Source organism: Nomascus leucogenys, chromosome 11 (genome assembly GCF_006542625.1).
Source record: "Nomascus leucogenys isolate Asia chromosome 11, Asia_NLE_v1, whole genome shotgun sequence".
Taxonomy (NCBI): Eukaryota; Metazoa; Chordata; class Mammalia; order Primates; family Hylobatidae; genus Nomascus; species Nomascus leucogenys.
Genome location: NC_044391.1, coordinates 104,269,525 through 104,287,904, shown reverse-complemented (window position 1 = coordinate 104,287,904; position 18,380 = coordinate 104,269,525). Strand labels below are relative to the sequence as shown.

The 18,380-nt window shown below is 40.0% G+C and overlaps 1 protein-coding gene across 6 annotated transcripts in view; it reads left to right on the top strand.

Moving 5' to 3' along the window:
* Positions 1–18,380, top strand: part of MCCC1 (methylcrotonoyl-CoA carboxylase 1) — a 91,210-nt gene that overhangs the window by 12,482 nt on the left and 60,348 nt on the right. For 4 of the 6 annotated variants that reach the window (XR_004032353.1, XM_030822872.1, XM_012510761.2 and 1 more), the window contains 3 exons: positions 14,045–14,166; positions 15,168–15,315; positions 15,405–15,526. Coding sequence is in view for 5 of the 6 variants with exons in the window: in XM_030822872.1 (XP_030678732.1) it covers positions 14,045–14,166; positions 15,168–15,315; positions 15,405–15,526 (392 nt within the window). In the remaining variant the exon portion in view is untranslated. The remainder of the gene's footprint in view (positions 1–14,044; positions 14,167–15,167; positions 15,316–15,404; positions 15,527–18,380) is intronic. The other 2 variants (XM_030822873.1, XM_030822874.1) reach the window with 1 other exon arrangement.

The window sequence follows — 18,380 nt, the reverse complement described above, 5'->3', positions numbered from 1 at the left end:
CAGTAAGGGGCTGTGTCATTCAGGTATAGTCAGTAAAACCAAAATTCCATTTGACGTTTCAGCAGAAGGAACTTAGTTTAGGAATTAGTTCCACCAGTGTTAGAGAGCTGAAGGCGGGTCGGGGATGTTGAAATTACCCCATAATAATAACAGAAATTGACAACCACCCTTTGGGCTGAAGGAGAGACTGGTGGAGGGACCTTCTGCAGCTGTTCTCAGATCTGTGGAGGGGCCCTACCTGGCTGCCGGGGGCTTAATGAGGCTGGTTCTTGGAGTTCCAAAAGAACCTGAAGACTGGAGCCAACGGCCACTTCTGGGCGGCGAGGAGTAGGAAAGCTTCCTTGTTCAAGTTTCCCTGCAGTGGCCCCTACTGGTGAAACCTAACAGGAAGCTCACTGGCAAACAGGCAGAGCCCCTTCACAAGGCACCATGTAGAAGGCTGAGTTTGCGGCTGGGAGAACCAACTTACAGGAAGAGAGTGGTAGGAGACGATGGAGCAGAGAGAGGTAGGGGTAGCATCATTTAGAACATTATGAGCCTTTTTTTTTTTTTTTTTTTTTTTTAAAGACAGGGTGTTTGCTCTGTTGCCCAGGCTGCAGTGCATGGCACAGTCATGGCTCGCGGCAGCTTCCAACACCCAGGCTTAAGTGATTCTCCCACTTCAGCCTCCCAAGTAGCTGGGACCACAGGTGCACACCACCACACCTGGCTAATTTTTTATTTTTTGTAGGAATGGGCTTTCTCCGTGTTGCCCAGGCTGATCTTGAACTCCTGGGCTCAAGCAATCTGCCTGCCTCAGCTCCCAAAGTTAGAACATTATAGGTCTTGATAAGGAGTTTGTATTTCATTCTGAGTAGCCATTGGGAGGTTTTTTAAAGCTGGGGAGTAAAGCCATCTGCTTTACATTTTAATAGAATCACTATGGCTTCTGGGTGGGGAAATGGATGATTGGAGTGGGGGCAAAGGTAGGGACAACAACACTGAAAGAAGGCAAAACAATTAAAAGTAAATTGCTGTAGTGTTGCTCGTCACACTCACCTGAATTCCTGCTCCTTAGAAATTCTTCATTGTCTCCTCTAGCACATTGATCATTCAGCATTTGATTTCTTGTTCTAGTCATATTTATACTTCATTAGTGCTTTGCTTAACGAGTTTAATGTAGAGGTTGGCTCCTCCATAATTCCTTTGTGCTTTCCTAAGGGAAGAACTCACATCTTACACCTTTTTTTTTTTTTTTTTTTAGCATACCTCCTAGCAACCCAGTCACCTTGTACACAGTCCTCAATTTGTTTTTATTTTTGTTTTTTGAGACAGGGGTTCACTTATCATCCAGGCTGGAGTGCAGCAGTGAGGGTTCAAGCAGTCCCTCCCACCTCAGCCTCCCAAGTAGCTAGAGCTACAGGCTTGCATCACCATGCCCAGCTGATTTTTTAAATTTTTGTAGAGATGGAGCCTCCCTGTGTTACCCAGGCTGGTCTCAAACTCCTGGCCTCAAGTGATCCTCCCACCTCAGCCTCCCAAGGTGTTGGGATTACAAGTGTAATCCACTGTGCCCAGCCAAGTCCTTAACTCAAATTAGTGAATATGTATAGTTGTTTTGTATTGATGTGTCTCTTCTTTAGAATAGAGTTCTTAAACTGAATAGGTATTAATTTATACAAATGCATATTTAAAATATGCTTGTTTATAAAGCTTTTTTGGTTATAGCTTGAAGTAAAAGGTCCTTAGGAGAGTAAGAAGATGATAATAGTACATGGAGATATACGTATGTATCTCACATGTCCTCAGGAGTTCAGGCCCTTTAACATAAATATCAGTTTATGTATTTATCATGTGTTTAAGCATAAATGCCATGGTAGTATTACCTTCATCTCTTGGGCATAACATCTAATGCACAGAAGGTTGCATGATGTTATTCCAAATCATCTAAATCTTGCTACTCAAAGTGTGGTCCATGGACAGCAGGTTTGACATTACGAGCTCGTTAGAAATTCAGACTTTTAAGCTGGACACAGTGGCTCACATCTGTAATCCCAGCTACTCAGAAGGCTGAGGCAGGAGGATTGCTTGAACCCAGGAGTTTGAGGCCAGTCTATAGAAGATAGCAAGACCCCATCTCTAAATAAAAAACAATAACAGCCTTTAAGTCCTACCCTAAACCCACTGTAATTTGCATTTATGCAAAATTTGCATTTTTATCAAGATCCCCCAGTGATCTGAAATCAAAACTTGTCTAGTCATTGAAAGAGAAAGGATTAAACAAGAGTATTCTGACTCCCAGCCCCATTCCCTGTTCATTGGACCAGCCTGAGCAGTAGAACTTTCTTGCCCTGCATTTTTTAAAAAGGGAAGGTGTTGTTTAATTAGAAATTTTTATTAATTAAAAATTACTTCTTGTAGGCCAATGAGCTTCCTTTTTATTTTATTATTGCTTTCTCTTCTAAGTTGCCTTCTCAAGAGTTGAAAATCCACTTTCTTTTTAATGACCATTTTTCTGAGACCATTTTTTAGTTTAAATAACAACCCTCTAGCAAATGTATGATATGCTAATTCCAGGGACTTTATCAAGCTTGTACCTATTTAGAATAGTATCATGTTAGTTGCTGTAACACAAACAATGAGAAAGGAATAGTGCTTATTTTGAAGTATATTTCAAAGAATGTTTGAAAAGAAAATACTTTTAGACAGTATTTTTCAAAGAATAAAATATTTTCAAAAAATATTCATTTTGCCTGGATATTGAAGATTTGGGGCAGCTTGCAAAAATTCGTGGTGAGAATAAAGGATAAAAGAGCAAAAGCCACGTTAACATGAGTGAATGAACGTTGGAATTAAATCAGAAAATTTAGCCTAAGTAAAGCTGTTCAGCTCTTTGGGGCAGACCTGACCAGAAAGGAAATTTGGTGGGTTATAATTTACAAAGTTCTCCTCTAATAAAAAGATACTTGCCGATTAGGAGAGCAAACCTTCCTTTAATGTTGACTTTAAAGAAGAAACTTATTGGCCATCTAGTAAAGGACACTGAATAACACTTGTATAGTGATTTGAAAGAAGTTTTCTAAAAGTCTAGAATCGTTCTTAATGTGGCCATTTTGACATAAGCACTTTTATAGAAATTAAAGTAAAATTTACAAGTGAGCTAAATTTCTGGTAATGTCTGGTGATATGGCTATATTGAGAAACTTAAGAAGATGTAAATATTTTTTAGCCTAGCTTTTTTTTTTTTTTTTTTTTTTAAGATGATGTCTCACTCTGTCTCCCAGGCTGGAGTGCAGTGATATGATCATGGCTCACTGCAGCCTTGAACTCACGGACTCAAGTGATCCTGCCACCTCAGCCTCCCAAGTAGCTGCGATGGGACCGTAGGCACACGTCACCATGCCCAGCTAATTTTTTGTTTGTTTTTGAAACAAAGTCTCACTATGTTTCCCAGGCTGGTCTCAAACTCCTAGGCTCAAGTGATCCTTCCATCTTGGCCTCCCTATGTGTTGGGGTTACCGATGTGAGCCACCGCCCTGGCCACACGAGTTCTCTCGATTGCCAGTTGTCTTCAGTCTGGTTGGGAAAGAGGTCATAGTTAACCATGTCTGCAGATTAGAACCACCTGAGCTTTTAAAGAGTGTCGTACTACCTTGGGGAAGAGGCCTGTAGTAACTACAAGGGAGCATAAAGCGGTCTCTGGAATGCTTGTGATGTTTTGATTCTTGAGCCGAGCACTGGCTGCACAGGTGTATTCAGTTCAGTTTAAGTAAACAATGGACTTAAGTGCTGTACACTTAGGGCAAATGTGCTTTTCTATATGTGTATTATACTTTGGTCCCCTCAGTTATCTGAAGTTGCTCCTGAGTATGAATGTTTTATAAAAGTGCTCAACATTTCATGATTGAAACCAATCAAAAACATGAATGTTTTATAAAAGAGTTAGGAACTTTATTACAGGTACTTGAAAATCACTGACAAGTAACTTAAATGCATATAGCAAGTCATTTACTAAATACAGGTACTCTGTGATTGACCAAAAGGAAACCCATATGTTTTAAGTATCACAGATGATGGTAGGAAATTCTTGGTGTCAGGTCCCAGGGTCTGTCCAGCCCATGCTGACGTCCGAGGAGAGTGGGTGGATGAGCAGAAAGAACACTTGGGGGGCCGTAGGCAGCTGAATATGGTTTTCTTCAGCAGCAGCTCTTATTAGCAGCTTAGTTACACTAGTTCTCTCACACTGTTCACCTTTATCTTAGCTGTCTGCTCTGGCTCTGTGGTTCCTGCCACTCCCATGCCTGCAGCTGCACAGCTGGCTCTCCCTTGCCTTCAGGGTCAGCAGCTTAACTCTTTCTTTCTCTGGGCATGAGCAAGCCAAGATGTGTCCTGGCTCCCACCTGTCTGGCTGCACGATGGACAATTTTGGCTCTCTCTGGGCACCAGCACTCCCACCATGTCAAGCCATATTGAGCCGAGCTGAGCCCCAAGAGCCCCTGAACAGCGTTAGCAGGGCAGTTACACCTTTTACAGACAATAGTGGCGTATGAGCTTACGCAAACAAGTGCAGTATGTGCCTGTGCGCTAAATTTGCTGAGTCATGCAGGCCTGGATGTCCACCTCAGCCTATTCCTTGACCAAGCATATCCATGTACCTTACACTTGGTAATAAGAATTTAAAGACTATGACTTGTCCACTTCACCATGGAAAGGACACTTCTCATTTTTGCTTGAAGGCAGAGCCAGTTTTTGTCAAAGTCTGCTTGAGGCTAGAACCAACAACAACTTTGCTTGTGTGTGTCTTCTTGAACAGTTACAGAGCAAAGTAAATACAAACTAAAAGGTTGGAAGAAATTATTTTGGCAAAGATTTAAGGAGGATAAGAGATACTAGTTTTTCTGTGTTTACTAATAAAGGCATGCTAGTACTGTGCAGTGAACAATCTCAACAGGTTTGCAATCCTGTGACCCACCAGGGTGAAGTGGCAGCTCAATACATGCCTGAAGCAAGGGAATTAGCCCACTGGTAATAGTAGTGGTGCTGTTGTTTTCCCTTTTAATCCATTCAAATGCTCAAGAACATCATGGTTTGGGTATATTAAATTGTTCTTCCTAAGAGAAATTAGTTAAACTTCTTAAGGCTGTTCCCAGAGTGTACGACTGAATTTTATTTTCACAAGGAGATGGCTCCTTTTGTTTTTAGTCATTGATATGGTTTCACTGTGTCCCTACCCACATCTCATCTTGAATTGCAACTCCTACATTCCCACGTATTATGGGAGGAACCCAGTAGGAGGTGATTAAATTATGGGGATGGGTCTTTACTGCATTGTTCTCATGATAGTGAATGAGTCTCATGAAGTCTGATGGTTTTAAGAAACAGGAGTTTCCCTTCACAAGCGCTCTCTTTTCCTGCCGCCATCCATGTAAGTTGTGACTTGCTCCTCCTTGCCTTTCCACCAGGATTGTGAGGCCTATCCAGCCACTAAACCTCTTTCTTTTGTAAATTGCCCAGTGTCAGGTATGTCTTTATCAGCAGCATGAAAACAGACTAATACAGAAAATTGGTTCCAGTAGAGTAGGGTGCTGCTGAAAAGATACTTAAAAATGTGGAAGTGACTTTGGAACTGGGTGACAGGCAGAGGTTGGAACAGTTTGGAGGGCTCAGAAGAAAACAGGAAAATGTGGGAAAGTTTGGAACTTCCTAGAGACTTGCTGAATGGCTTTGCCCAAAATGCTGATAGTAATGTGGACAGTGAAGTCCAGGCTGAGGTGGTCTCAGATGGAGATGAGAAACTTGTTGAGAACTGGAGCAAAGGTGACTCCTGTTATATTTTAGCAAAGACTGGCAGCATTTTATTCCTGCCCTAGAGATTTGTGGACCTTCAAACTTAAGAGAGATGATTTAGAGTATCTGGCGGAAGAAATTCCTAAGCAGAAAAGCATTCAAGAGACGACTTGGGTGCTATTAAAGGGATTCCGTTTTATAAGGGAAGCAGAGCATAAAAGTTCAGAAAATGTGCAGCCTGACAATGTGATAGAAAACAAAATCCCATTTTCTGAGGAGAAATTCAAGCTGGCTGCAGAAATTTGCATAAGTAAGAAGGAGCCAAACGTTAATCCCCAAGACAATGGGGAAAATGTCTCCACGGCATGTCAGAGGTCTTCATGGCAGCCCCTCCCATCACCCGGAGGCCCAGGAGGGAAAAAATGGTTTTGTGGGCCAGGCCAGACTGCTGTGTGCAGTCTAGGGATTTGGTCCCCTCAGTCCCAGCTGTGACTAAAAGGGGCCAAGGTACTACTTGGGCTGTTGCTTCAGAAGGTGGAAGCCCCAGGCCTTGGCAGCTTCCATGTGGTGTGAAGCCTGTGGGAGCACAAAAGTCAAAAATTGAGGTTTGGGAACCTCCACCTAGATTTCAGAGGATGTATGGAAACGCCTGGATGCCAGGCAGAAGTTTGCTACAGGGGTGGAACCCTCATGGAGAACCTCTGCTAGGGCAGTGCAGAAGGGAAATGTGGGGTCAGAACCCCCACACAGAGTCCCTGTTGGGGCACTGCCTAGTGGAGCTGTGAGAAGAGGTCCACTGTCTTCCAGACCCCAGAATGGTAGATCCACCGACAGCTTGCACCATGTACCTGGAAAAGCCACAGACACTCAACACCAGCTTGTGAAAGCTGCCAGGAGAGGGGCTATACCCTGCAAAGCCACAAGGGTGGAGCTGCCCAAGACCATGGGAACCCACCTCTTGCATCCATGTGATCCAGATGCGAGACATGGAGTCAAAGGAGATCATTTTGGAGCTTTAAGATTTGACTGCCCTGCCGGATTTCAGACTTGCATGGAGCCTGTAGCCCTTTTGTTTTGGCCAATTTCTCCCATTTGGAGGCTGTATTTAACCAATGCCTGTACCCGCATTGTATCTAGGAAGTAACTAGCTTGCTTTTGATTTTACAGGCTCATAGGCAGAAGGGACTTGCCTTGTCTCAGATGAGATGTTGGACTGTGGACTTTTAAGTTAATGCTAAAATAAGTTAAGACTTTGAGGGACTCTTGGGAAGGCATGATTGGTTTCAAAATGTGAGGACATCAGATTTAGGAGGGACGAGGAGCGGAATGATACAGTTTGGCTCTGTGTCCCCACCCAAATCTAATCTTCAATTGTAACTCTCACAATTCTCATGTATCGTGGGAGGAACCTGGTGGGAGGTGATTGAATTATGGGGGCAGGTCTTTCCTGCGCTGTTCTCATGGTCATGAATGAGTCTCGTGAGAGCTGATGGTTTTAAAAATGGGTGTTTCCCTGCACAAGCTCTCTCTTTGCCTGCCACCATCCATGTAAGACATGAATTCCTCCTCCCTGCCTTCCGCCGTGATTGTGAGACCTCCCCAGCCATGTGGAACTGTGAGTCCAATAAACTTCTTTCTTTTGTAAATTGCCCAGTCTTGGATATGTCTTTATCAGCAGCGTGAAAACAGACTAATACAGTTATGAAAGAAGAACGTTTATCTGGTACACCAAAAAGTTCCATCAAATTCAGTATCTGTTAAAAAAAAAAAGGAGACTAGTAACAAACACTCTGGAAATGAACTTAAGGAAACAGTTACATTCACAATAGCAATCAAATACTTAGGAATAAAGTTAGCAAAAGCAGTTCAAGACATATTTACTGAAAACTATAAAACATTGCTGAGAGATACTAAAGAAGTTCTAAATAAACAGATATTTCATCAGAACACTCAATATTATTAAGGTGGCATTATATATTTAATTCAGTCTTTATAAAAATCCCAGCAGGCTTAAAAAAAAAAAAATAGAAACTGACAAGCTAATCCTAAAATAGCCAAAGAGCCTAATATATACCTAAAACAATTTTTGAAAAGCTTATGTAACTAATTTGTAGGATTTAGATTCTGTTTCAAAACTCATTATGCCAGGTGCAGTGGCTCACACCTGTAATCCCCAGCATTTTGGGAGGCCAAAGTGGGCAGATCACTTGAGGTCAGGAGTTCAAGACCAGCCTGGCCAACATGGTGAAACCCTGTCTCTACTAAAAATACAAAAATTAGCCAGGCATGGCAGCAGGTGCCTGTAGTCCCAGCTGCTCAGGAGGCTGAGGCAGGAGAATCGCTGGAACCCAGGAGGTGGAGGCTGCAGTGAGCCAAGATCGTGCCATTGCACTCCAGCCTGGGTGACACTGCGAGGCTCTGTCTCAAAATATATATATATAAAGTTACCATAACCAAAACAGTGTGGTATTGGTATTAGGATAAAAACATAGGTCAGTAGAACAGGATAGAAAATCCAAAAATAAACTCACACATATGTAGTCAATTGATTTTGGATAAAGGTGCTAAAGTAATTCAATAGAGGAAAGGAGAGTTTTTTCAACAAATGGTGCTGGAGTAATTTGACATCTCTGTAAAAAGATGAACCTGAAGTCTAGATCCTAGACTCTTACCTCACACCTTAAACAAAAAAAAATTAACTTATAATATATCATAGACCTAAATGTAAGAGCTAAAACTATAAAACTTCTAGAAGAAAACATAGGAGAAAATCTTCGAGACCTTGGATTAGGCAGAGATTTCTTAGACATAATACTATAAGAAAGGTTCGTGAAAAAAATGATAAAATTGACTTCAAAGCTTGAAACTATTGCTAAGAAACCCAATTTTTTTAAAAATGAGCAAAATATTTGAATAGATCCTTCACCAAAGAAGGTATACAAATGACCAGAAAGCCCATTAAAAGATGTTCAACATATTAGCTGTTAGGGAAATACAAATCAAAACCTTGGTGAGATACCACTTCATACTCACTAGGATGCTATAATCAAAAAGAGATGATAACATGTATTGGTGAGGACTTAGAGAAATTGGAACCCTTCTACGTTACTGATGGGAATGTAAACTGGAGCAGCCACTTTGGAAAACAATTTTGCAGTTTCTCAAAACGTTAAACATAGAGTTACTTTATGAACTAGTAACTCTACTTCAGTATATACCCAAAAGAAAGGAAAACACATCTGCACAGAAATTTATACCTGAATGTTCATAGCAGCATTATTTATAGTAGCCAAAAAAGTAGGAACAACACAAATGTCTATCAACTGATGAGTGGATAGATAAAATGCAGTATAGCCATACAATGGAGTATTATTTTGCCATCAAAAAGGAATGAAGTACTGATTTGTGTTAAAAAAAAAAAAATGGATGAACCTTGAAAATGCTGTGTTCAGTGACAGAGCCAGTCACAAAACACTGCATGTATTATATGATTCCATTTATATGAAATGTTCATATAGGTAAATCTATAGAGACAGAAAGTAGATTCACAGTTGCCTAAGGCTGGGGGTTTATGGGGAATGAGGAATGGCTAAGAGGCACAGGATTTCTTTTTGCAGTGTTAAAAACTTACATTATTAGATCTTAGTATTTTAGATTATAGTGATAATTGTGCAACTCTGAGTATACTAAAAATCATTGGGTTGGCCGAGTTTATGGTATATGAATTATATCTCAACTGTGTTTAAAAAGTGCAGTAACACTATGCACCCACTAGATTGGCCAAAATCAAAAACACTGACAGTACAACATGTGGGCAGGGATATGGATACACTTGAAAGCATCATAAATTGCTGGTAGAAATGCAAAATAAAATCATCCCTTTAGAAAAGTTAAATGTAGGCCGGGCGCGGTGGCTCAAGCCTGTAATCCCAGCACTTGGGGAGGCCGAGTCGGGCGGATCATGAGGTCAGGAGATCGAGACCATCCTGGCTAACACGGTGAAACCCCGTCTCTACTAAAAATACAAAAAATTAGCTGGGCGTGTTGGCGGGCACCTGTAGTCCCAGCTACTCGGGAGGCTGAGGCAGGAGAATGGCATGAACCCGGGAGGCAGAGCTTGCAGTGAGCCGAGATCGTGCTAGCCTGGGGGACAGAGCAAGACTCCATCTCAAAAAAAAAAAAAAAAAAAAAAAAAGTCAAATGTATTCTTACCATATTAGGACCAAACAATTGCACTCCTGGGTATTTACCCAAGAGAAATGAAAAATATGTTCACACAGACTTGTCTGTGAATGTTTATAACACCGTTATTCATAATAACCACAAACTGGAAAGTAATTCAAATGAATGGGTAAACAAAATGTGGTATATCCATATAACAGAATCCATATTATAAAAAGAAATGAGCTACTGACACACTCCACAACATGAATAAACCTTGAAAAATTATGTGAAGTTAAAGAAGCCAGACACATAATACTATGTACTGTATGATTCTGTTTATATGAATTTTTTTAAAGGCAAAACTATAGAGACAACAAGTCAGTTGTTGCTTGGGTATTGGGAACAGATTGCACGTGGGCACCTGGGAACTGTTTCAAGTGATGCAGGTGTTCTCAAACTGGATTGTAGTGATGATTGCACAATTGTATAGATTTACTAAATTCACCAAACTATAAATGAATGAATGTTATGTATTGTAAGTCATATCTCAAAAGAAAACCCAAACTAGGGAGGACTAGGACGTGGACCTGTTTCATTTGCCTAGTATAGATGTTTGACCATTTTATATAAAATACTCAAATTGTGGGAGAAAATATTTGCAAAGTTTGCATCTGACAAAAGTCTAATATCTAGCATCTATAAGGAACTTAAACAGATGTACAAGAGAAAAACAACCCCATTAAAAAGTGGGCAAAAGACAGCTGGGCACGGTGGCTCACGCCTGTAATTCCAATACTTTGGGAGGCCGAGGCGGGTGGACACGGTCAGGAGATGAGACCATCCTGGCTAACATGGTGAAACCCTGTCTCTACTAAAAATACAAAAAAATTAGCAGGGCGTGGTGGCGGGCGCCTGTAGTCCCAGCTACTTGGGAGGCTGAGGCAGGAGAATGGTGTGAACCTGGGAAGCGGAGGTTGCAATGAACCGAGATCACGCCACTGCATTCCAGCCTGGGTGACACAGCGAGACTCCGTCTCAAAAATAAAATGTGAGCAAAGGACATGAGCAGGCACTTCTCAAAAGAAGACATACATGTGACCAACAAACATGAAAAAAGCTCAATATCACTGATCATTGGAGAAGCGCAAATCAAAACCACAATGAGACACCATCTAACACCAGTCAGAATGGCTATTACTAAGAAGTCAAAAAAATAACAGATACCAGGAGGTTGTGGAGAAGAGGGAACGCTTATACACTGTTGGTGGGAGTGTAAATTAGTTCAACCATTGTGGAAAGCAGCAGGGTGATTCTCAAAGAGCTAAAAGCAAAACTGCCATTCAACCCAGCAATCCCATTACTGGTTGTATACCCAGAGGAATATAAATCATTCTACCATAAAGACACACGTGCACTTATGTTCATTGCGTCATTCACAATAGCGAAGTCATTGAATCAGCCTAAATGCCCATCAGTGACAGATTGGATGAAGAAAAGGTGGTACATACACACCACAGAATACTATGCAGCCATAATAAAGCATGAGATCACATCTTTTGTGGGAACATGGATGGAGCTGGAAGCTATTATCCTTAGCAAACTCCCACAGGAACAGAAAACCAAATACTGCATGTTCTCACTTAGAAGTGGGAGCTGAATGATAAGAACTTATGAACACAAAGAAGGAAACAAAAGACACTTGGGTCTACTTGAGTGGGGAAGGTGGGAGGGAGAGGAGCAGAAAAGATAACTATTGAGTACTGGGCTTAATACCTGGGTGATGAAATCTGTACAACAAACCCCTGTGACATGTATTCACCTATGTAATCTTCACATGCACCCCAAACGTAAAATAAAAGTTAATGAAATAAAATAAAATTGAACTTTAGTTTAAAAGAAATAAAACTCTAAACTGGCTGCAACATGTGACTATCCAGCATTTTATCTGTATCTGGCATTTTATTGTTTCCTGTCACTAGGATGTGGGTTTTTCTATTCGTATGAAATTCCCAGATATGTGAAGCTTACCCCTTTAATTTTGAAATGTTCTTTGAATGTAACTATTTTGAAATAGGATTGGCTGAGCCTTTGTCTTTTTACACTGTTTTGGTCATAATTATAATACTGGCTCACATTTTAGAAGAACAAATCCCCTCAGGGCTACTGATGTTGGAGAGGGTGTGGCTTCATCACTCATTAAATCATCCAAGTCCTCTCTGCGTTTTGCCTTCTTCTGTTTCTTCACTTTTTGCTGTCAGTGTGTTTACTCTTAGAAATCTTGCTGTCCTTCAGTTACTGAATTTCCTCTTCTGTGGGCTGAAAACCCAGTAAGTATGTTTGTTAAAATTCTGAGTACATGAGAAGTAACTAGGCTGAAGTCTGAGGGATGCCCTTTTCACTAAAAGTACACTTACAGTTGTCCCCCTTTGTCCACGGTTTCGCTTTGAGTGGTTTCAGTTACCTACAGTCTACAATGGTTTGAAAATATTAAATGGAACATTCCAGAAATCAACAATTGAAAAGTTTTAAATTGCACGCCATTCTGAGTCACACAATGAGATCTTGCACAGTCTGCTTTGTTCCTCCCAGGATGTGAATCGTCCCTTTGTCCAGTGTCTCCACGCTGTCCACCCACACTCCCCATCTGTTAGTCACTCAGGAGCCGTCTAGGTTATCAAATCGACTATCATGGTACCACCATGCTTGTGTTCAAGTCACCCTTATTTTATTTAAATCACGGCCCCAAAGTGCAAGAGCAATGATGGTGGCAATTCACTTATGCCAAAGAGAAGCCATAAAATGCTTCTTTTAAGTGAAAATTCTCAAGGAAAGAAAAAAATATATATGGTGAGGTTTCTTGGTTCTTGGTAAGGACCAAGTTTCTATCTGTGAAATTGTGAAAAAGGAAAAACAAATTCGTGTCATTTTCCTGTTGCACCTCAAACCTGCAAAAGTTATGGTCACAGTGCATGACAAGTGCTTAGTTAAGATGGGAAAGGCATTAAATTTGTGATTGGAAGACATGAACAGAAGTGTGGTCAAATTGGTATCAGTCCAGTTCTGTAGTATTCATAGTTTCAGGCATCCACTAGGGATCTTGGATAAGGGGACACTCCTGTAGACTTTAATACATGACTTTCATTTGCTTCTTAGCTTTTTCTCTGGAAAGATGACATTGATGGATAGTGACCTGAAGATAAGTGAGGTATTTATTGAGCTAGTGTTCTGTTTGGGGCTTTTGGATGCCATGATTTCAATTCTGGGCCAGTTTTACACAGAAAAAGAATAGACAGATTCCCCTTACCACTCTGAAGCCCTTTACTCCTTGACATTCTACCCTAATTGCAGTGTTGTTTTAAATTTAAGTATATAGAAACTTCTGTACCATATGATCCAGCAATACCACTTTTGGTATACAGCTAGAAGAATTTAAAACAGGGACTCAAACAGATACTTGTATACCAATACTTGTTGTTCACAGCAGCAGTATTCACAATGTGTAGAAATAATACAATGTCCATCAAGAGATTAATGGATAAACAAAATGTATACAAACTGGATATTATTCGACCTTAAAAGCAAATGGAATTCTGATACATGTTACATGAATGAACCTTGAAAACATTATGCTAGGTGAAATAAGCCAAACTCAGACAAATTATTATACGCTTCCACTTACATGAGGTACTTTGGCTAGACACATTCATAAACAGAAAGTAAAATGCTGGTTACCAGGGACTAAGGAAAGGGAGGGAATGGAGAATTATGTATGGAGATTAAAACGTCCTGAGGATGGATGGTGATGACAGTTGCCCAACATTTTGAGTGTACTTAATGCCACTGAATTACATACTTAAAAGTAACTAAAATGGTCAGTGTTTTGCTGTGTATATATTATCACAATGAAAAGAAATATAGATTCATCTGGTTTAGGTAAGGCTTCAGAGCTTTCATATGAATATTTCAGATATTTCTTTGGAAACAGATTTCAATAGAGACCATACTATTACCAGTGTAAGGAGAGGCCTCCCAGAGGAAGACAGCTTCACCTGCATTAAGGTGTTGCCAGTTGAGCACTGATGAGTAAATTTTTTATTTTATTTCTCATTTCTAGGCTATCCATCCAGGATATGGTTTTCTTTCAGAAAACATGGAATTTGCTGAACTTTGTAAGCAAGAAGGAATTATTTTTATAGGCCCTCCTCCATCTGCAATTAGAGACATGGGTATAAAGAGGTATGAGTTTATATCTTTTAAAATATAACTGTATGAAGGTCAGTTGAAATAGTTTGGGCCAGGCATGGTGGCTGTGCCTGTAATACCAGTGTTTTGGGAGACTGAGGCAGGAGGATAGCTTGAGGCCAGGAATTCAAGACCAGCCTGGGCAACTTATTGAGACCTTGTCTCTAAAATTTTTTTTTTTTAATTCAGCCAGGCCTGGGCACAGTGGCTCACACCTGTAATCCCAGCACTTTGGGAGGCCAAGGTGGGAGGATCGCTTGAGCCCAGAAGTTTAAGACCAGCCTGGGCAACATAGGGAGACCCTGCCTCTACAAAATTTTTTTAAAATTCCAGGCATGGTGGCACGTGCCTGTGGGTCCAGCGTCTTGGAAGGCTGAGGTGGGAGGATTGCTTGAGCCCAGGAAATCAAGGCTGCAGTGAGCAGTGATCACACCATCATACTTCAGTCTGGGTGATAGAGTAAGACTCCATCTCAAAAAGAAAAAAAATTTCAGCTGGGTATGGTGACACACACCTGTAGTCCCAGCTGCTTAGGAGGCTGAGGCAGAAGGATCACTTGAGCTCAGGAGTTTAAGGCTGTAGTGAGGTATAATTGCACTCTGGCATGGGCAACATTGTGAGACCCTGTCTCTTTAAAAAAAAAGAAAGAAATAGTTTGTTTTACCTAGAATATTTTAATTCTACCCTTCTGTTGTCATAGGCATAAGTTATTTATCTGTGACATAGGGAAATTCCATTGAATTACAGAAAATACTAAATGTTTCTAATCAATATATTAGTATTTTGGGATTAAAAATAGGGTGAGATGAGCTACCACATGAAATGAGGGAAACTAACTAATAGACATCTTAAATTTGTATTATTTTGTTGTCTCAGACTCGATGTTTTCTTTAAAGAGTTCCTTTGTAATTTATAGACTGGGCTATATTTATGTTTCTCTTGAATGAAATAATTTGTAGAATTTGGGGCATGTTGTTTTCTTTCCCACTCTAAAGCACATCCAAATCCATAATGGCTGCTGCTGGAGTACCTGTTGTGGAGGGTTATCATGGTGAGGACCAATCAGACCAGTGCCTGAAGGAACACGCCGGGAGAATTGGCTATCCTGTCATGATTAAAGCTGTCCGGGGTGGAGGAGGAAAAGTAAGATTGTGCGTGCTTGTGTTTGCCAATTTAGGCTCGTCTTCTTTGTTTTATTTATGTTGTAGTCATAATCATCTTTTCTGTCTTAGGGAATGAGGATTGTTAGATCAGAACAAGAATTTCAAGAACAGTTAGAGTCAGTGCGGAGAGAAGCTAAGAAGTCTTTCAATGATGATGCTGTGTTGATCGAGAAGTTTGTAGACACACCGAGGTGGGTTGACCTTATTTTTCTGACTCAGAGTTTAAAAATTAAATTATAAAAGTACTGCATGCACATTCTATAAAATATAAAACTGTAATAGTATATAAGTATATTATTATAAGTTTCCCAGTTCTGTCCTGTGATGTAACCACTGATTGTAGGATGGTATGCATTCTTCCAGACATTTTCTATGTGAATAGAAACCTATATACATATACATACAGCAAACAAAATACATACCTAAGAACAGTGAATAGAATTTTTTTTTTTTTTTTTTTTTTGGGGACGGAGTCTCTCATTCTGTTGCCCAGGCTGGAGTGCAGTGGCACGATCTCGGCTCATTGCAACCTCTGCCTCCCGAGTTTAAGCAATTGTCCTTCCTCAGCCTCCTAAGTAGCTGGAATTACAGGCATGCCCCACCATGCCTGGCTAATTTTTGTGTTTTTAGTAGAGATGGAGTTTTACCATGTTGGTCAGGCAGGTCTCAAACTCCTGACCTCGTGATCCACCTGCCTCAGCCTCTCAAAGTGCTGGGATTACAGGCGTGAGCCACCGTGCCCGGCCAGTGAATAGAATCTTATACACTAATATTATGTCACAGACATCTTTCCATGTCAGTAATTGTAGATCAGCCTCATTCTTTTTGTTGGTGACCTAGTGGTTCTATGATCTTGATATACTATTAATTTGTTCAGTATGTTTCTTGTTGATGAAATTTAGAGTTTTTTTTCAATATTAGCAAATTATTGTAATAAATTCAGCTGTATTTATAGAACTGTCAGTTGAGATGCTCAGGAAATGGAAGTAATTTTCTAAATTGAATTATAAGTGATATACTGTTAATAGGAGCTAACACTTGTATTGCACTTACCATGTGCCAGATTTTAAGTATTTTACACATGCTAAATAATCTTGCTGTCCTTCTAATTCTAATATAATTCTTACAACAACCTCGTTAGGTAAGTACTGTTTTCATTTTACAGGTGAGGACACTAAGCAACAGAATGGTTGTGTTGTGTTACTTTTCTGAGGTCACTCAGCTGTTAAGTAGTAAAGCTGAAATTTGAACCCAGGCAGTCTGACTCCAGAGTTCATATCTAAGCCAGTGCACTAGGCTACTTCTCCGGGTACCACTATAGCAAATGCAATGTGAATCCCTATTTTTTTTTTTCTGGAATTTTATTTTCATGTTTGTTGTTTAAGATGCTGATTATAAAGTTTCTCATTTCGTAGATTTTTATGACAATTGTTAAATTTTATATATATGTGTGTGTGACCTGTAAGTCAAGTGAAAAGAATAATTTATTTGGGAACCATGACTGGAAAGAGATTTACCTTGAAGGTAACAGACTTGAAGCTTCAGGCCCTTCTTCGGCATTAACCTCTTCCAAGACCCTGACCTAATTTTGTATTTGCAGTTTTGTATTCTTCTCCTTAAAGAAGACCCCCAAATTGTTTTTTGTTTCAGGCCCTATAAAACAACTGTCCTGAGCATGGCATAGTAAATGAAATTCAATTAAGGCAAAAAAAAAAGGTGGGGGGCCATTTCTAAGGTAAATTGAAGGCTTCCTTTCAAGAAAGAATAGGCTAGCCATCCAACTCAGCATGCTCTTAAGTTAGAATTGTGGAGAATCAATAGCTTATTTCAGTAACTTATTTCAGAGACATCAATAGCTTATTTGAGTTATTATGTAACTCAATGCCTGCAACATTTTTTGAATATATAAGTTCTTTACTTATGCAATGTTAGCCAAACGTTGCCTCACATTATAATTTATTCCCCCAATAGCTGGAAAGCCCCTGGGAGTCAAAGACCTGGTAGTATATACATTTTTATTTTTTGTATGTATTGCCTGGCATACTACTTTCCTTGTAATAGGCATCAGTAATATTTTTTGAACTATAGAAGTAATATGAATACATTACAAATTTTTGGAAAATGCAGAAGATGGAAAACAACCCATAATTGTATTCTCCTAATTATTATTAATATTTCTGTATACAGTCATGTGTTGCTTAATGACAGAGATACATTCTGAGAAATGCATTGTTAGGCAATTTCATTATTGTGCACACATCATAGAGTGTCCTTACACAAACTGAGATAGTATAGCCAACTACACACCTAAGCTATGGTATAGCCTGTTGCTCCTGAGCCACAAACCTGTACAACATGTTACTCTATTGAATACTATAGGCATTTGTAACACAGTGGTAAGTATTTGTGTATCTAAACATCTCAAAACATAGGAAAGGTAATGTATTGTGCTATTATGTCACTAAATGATAGGAATTTTTCAGCTCCATCATAATCTTATGAAATCACCATCCTATATGCAGTCTGGCATTGACTGAATGTCATTGTGTGGCACATTGTGTGACTCTATTCTGTATTTCTAGTAGTAACTTTTTTTTTAATCGAAAGCAAGTTTATTAAGAAAGTAAAGGAATAAAGAATGGCTACTCCATAGACAGAGCAGCCCCTAGGGCTGCTGGTTGCCATTTTTATGGTTATTTCTTGATGATATGCTGAATGAGGGGTGGAGTATTCTTGCTTCCCCTTTTTAGACCATATAGGGTAACTTCCTGACATTGCTATGACATTTGTAAACTGTCATGGTGCTGGTGGGAGTGTAGCAGTGAAGATGACCAGAGGTCACTGTCGTTACCATCTTGGTTTTAGTGAGATTTAGCCAACGTCTTTACTGCAACCTGTTTTATCTTCGAGGTCCATATGACCTGTATCTTTTGCTGACCTTCTGTCTCTTTCTGTGATTAAAAATGCCTTAACTTGCTACTGGGAATGCAGCCCAGCAGGTCTTAGCCTTATTTTACCCAGCAACTATTGCTGGGAGTTGCTCTG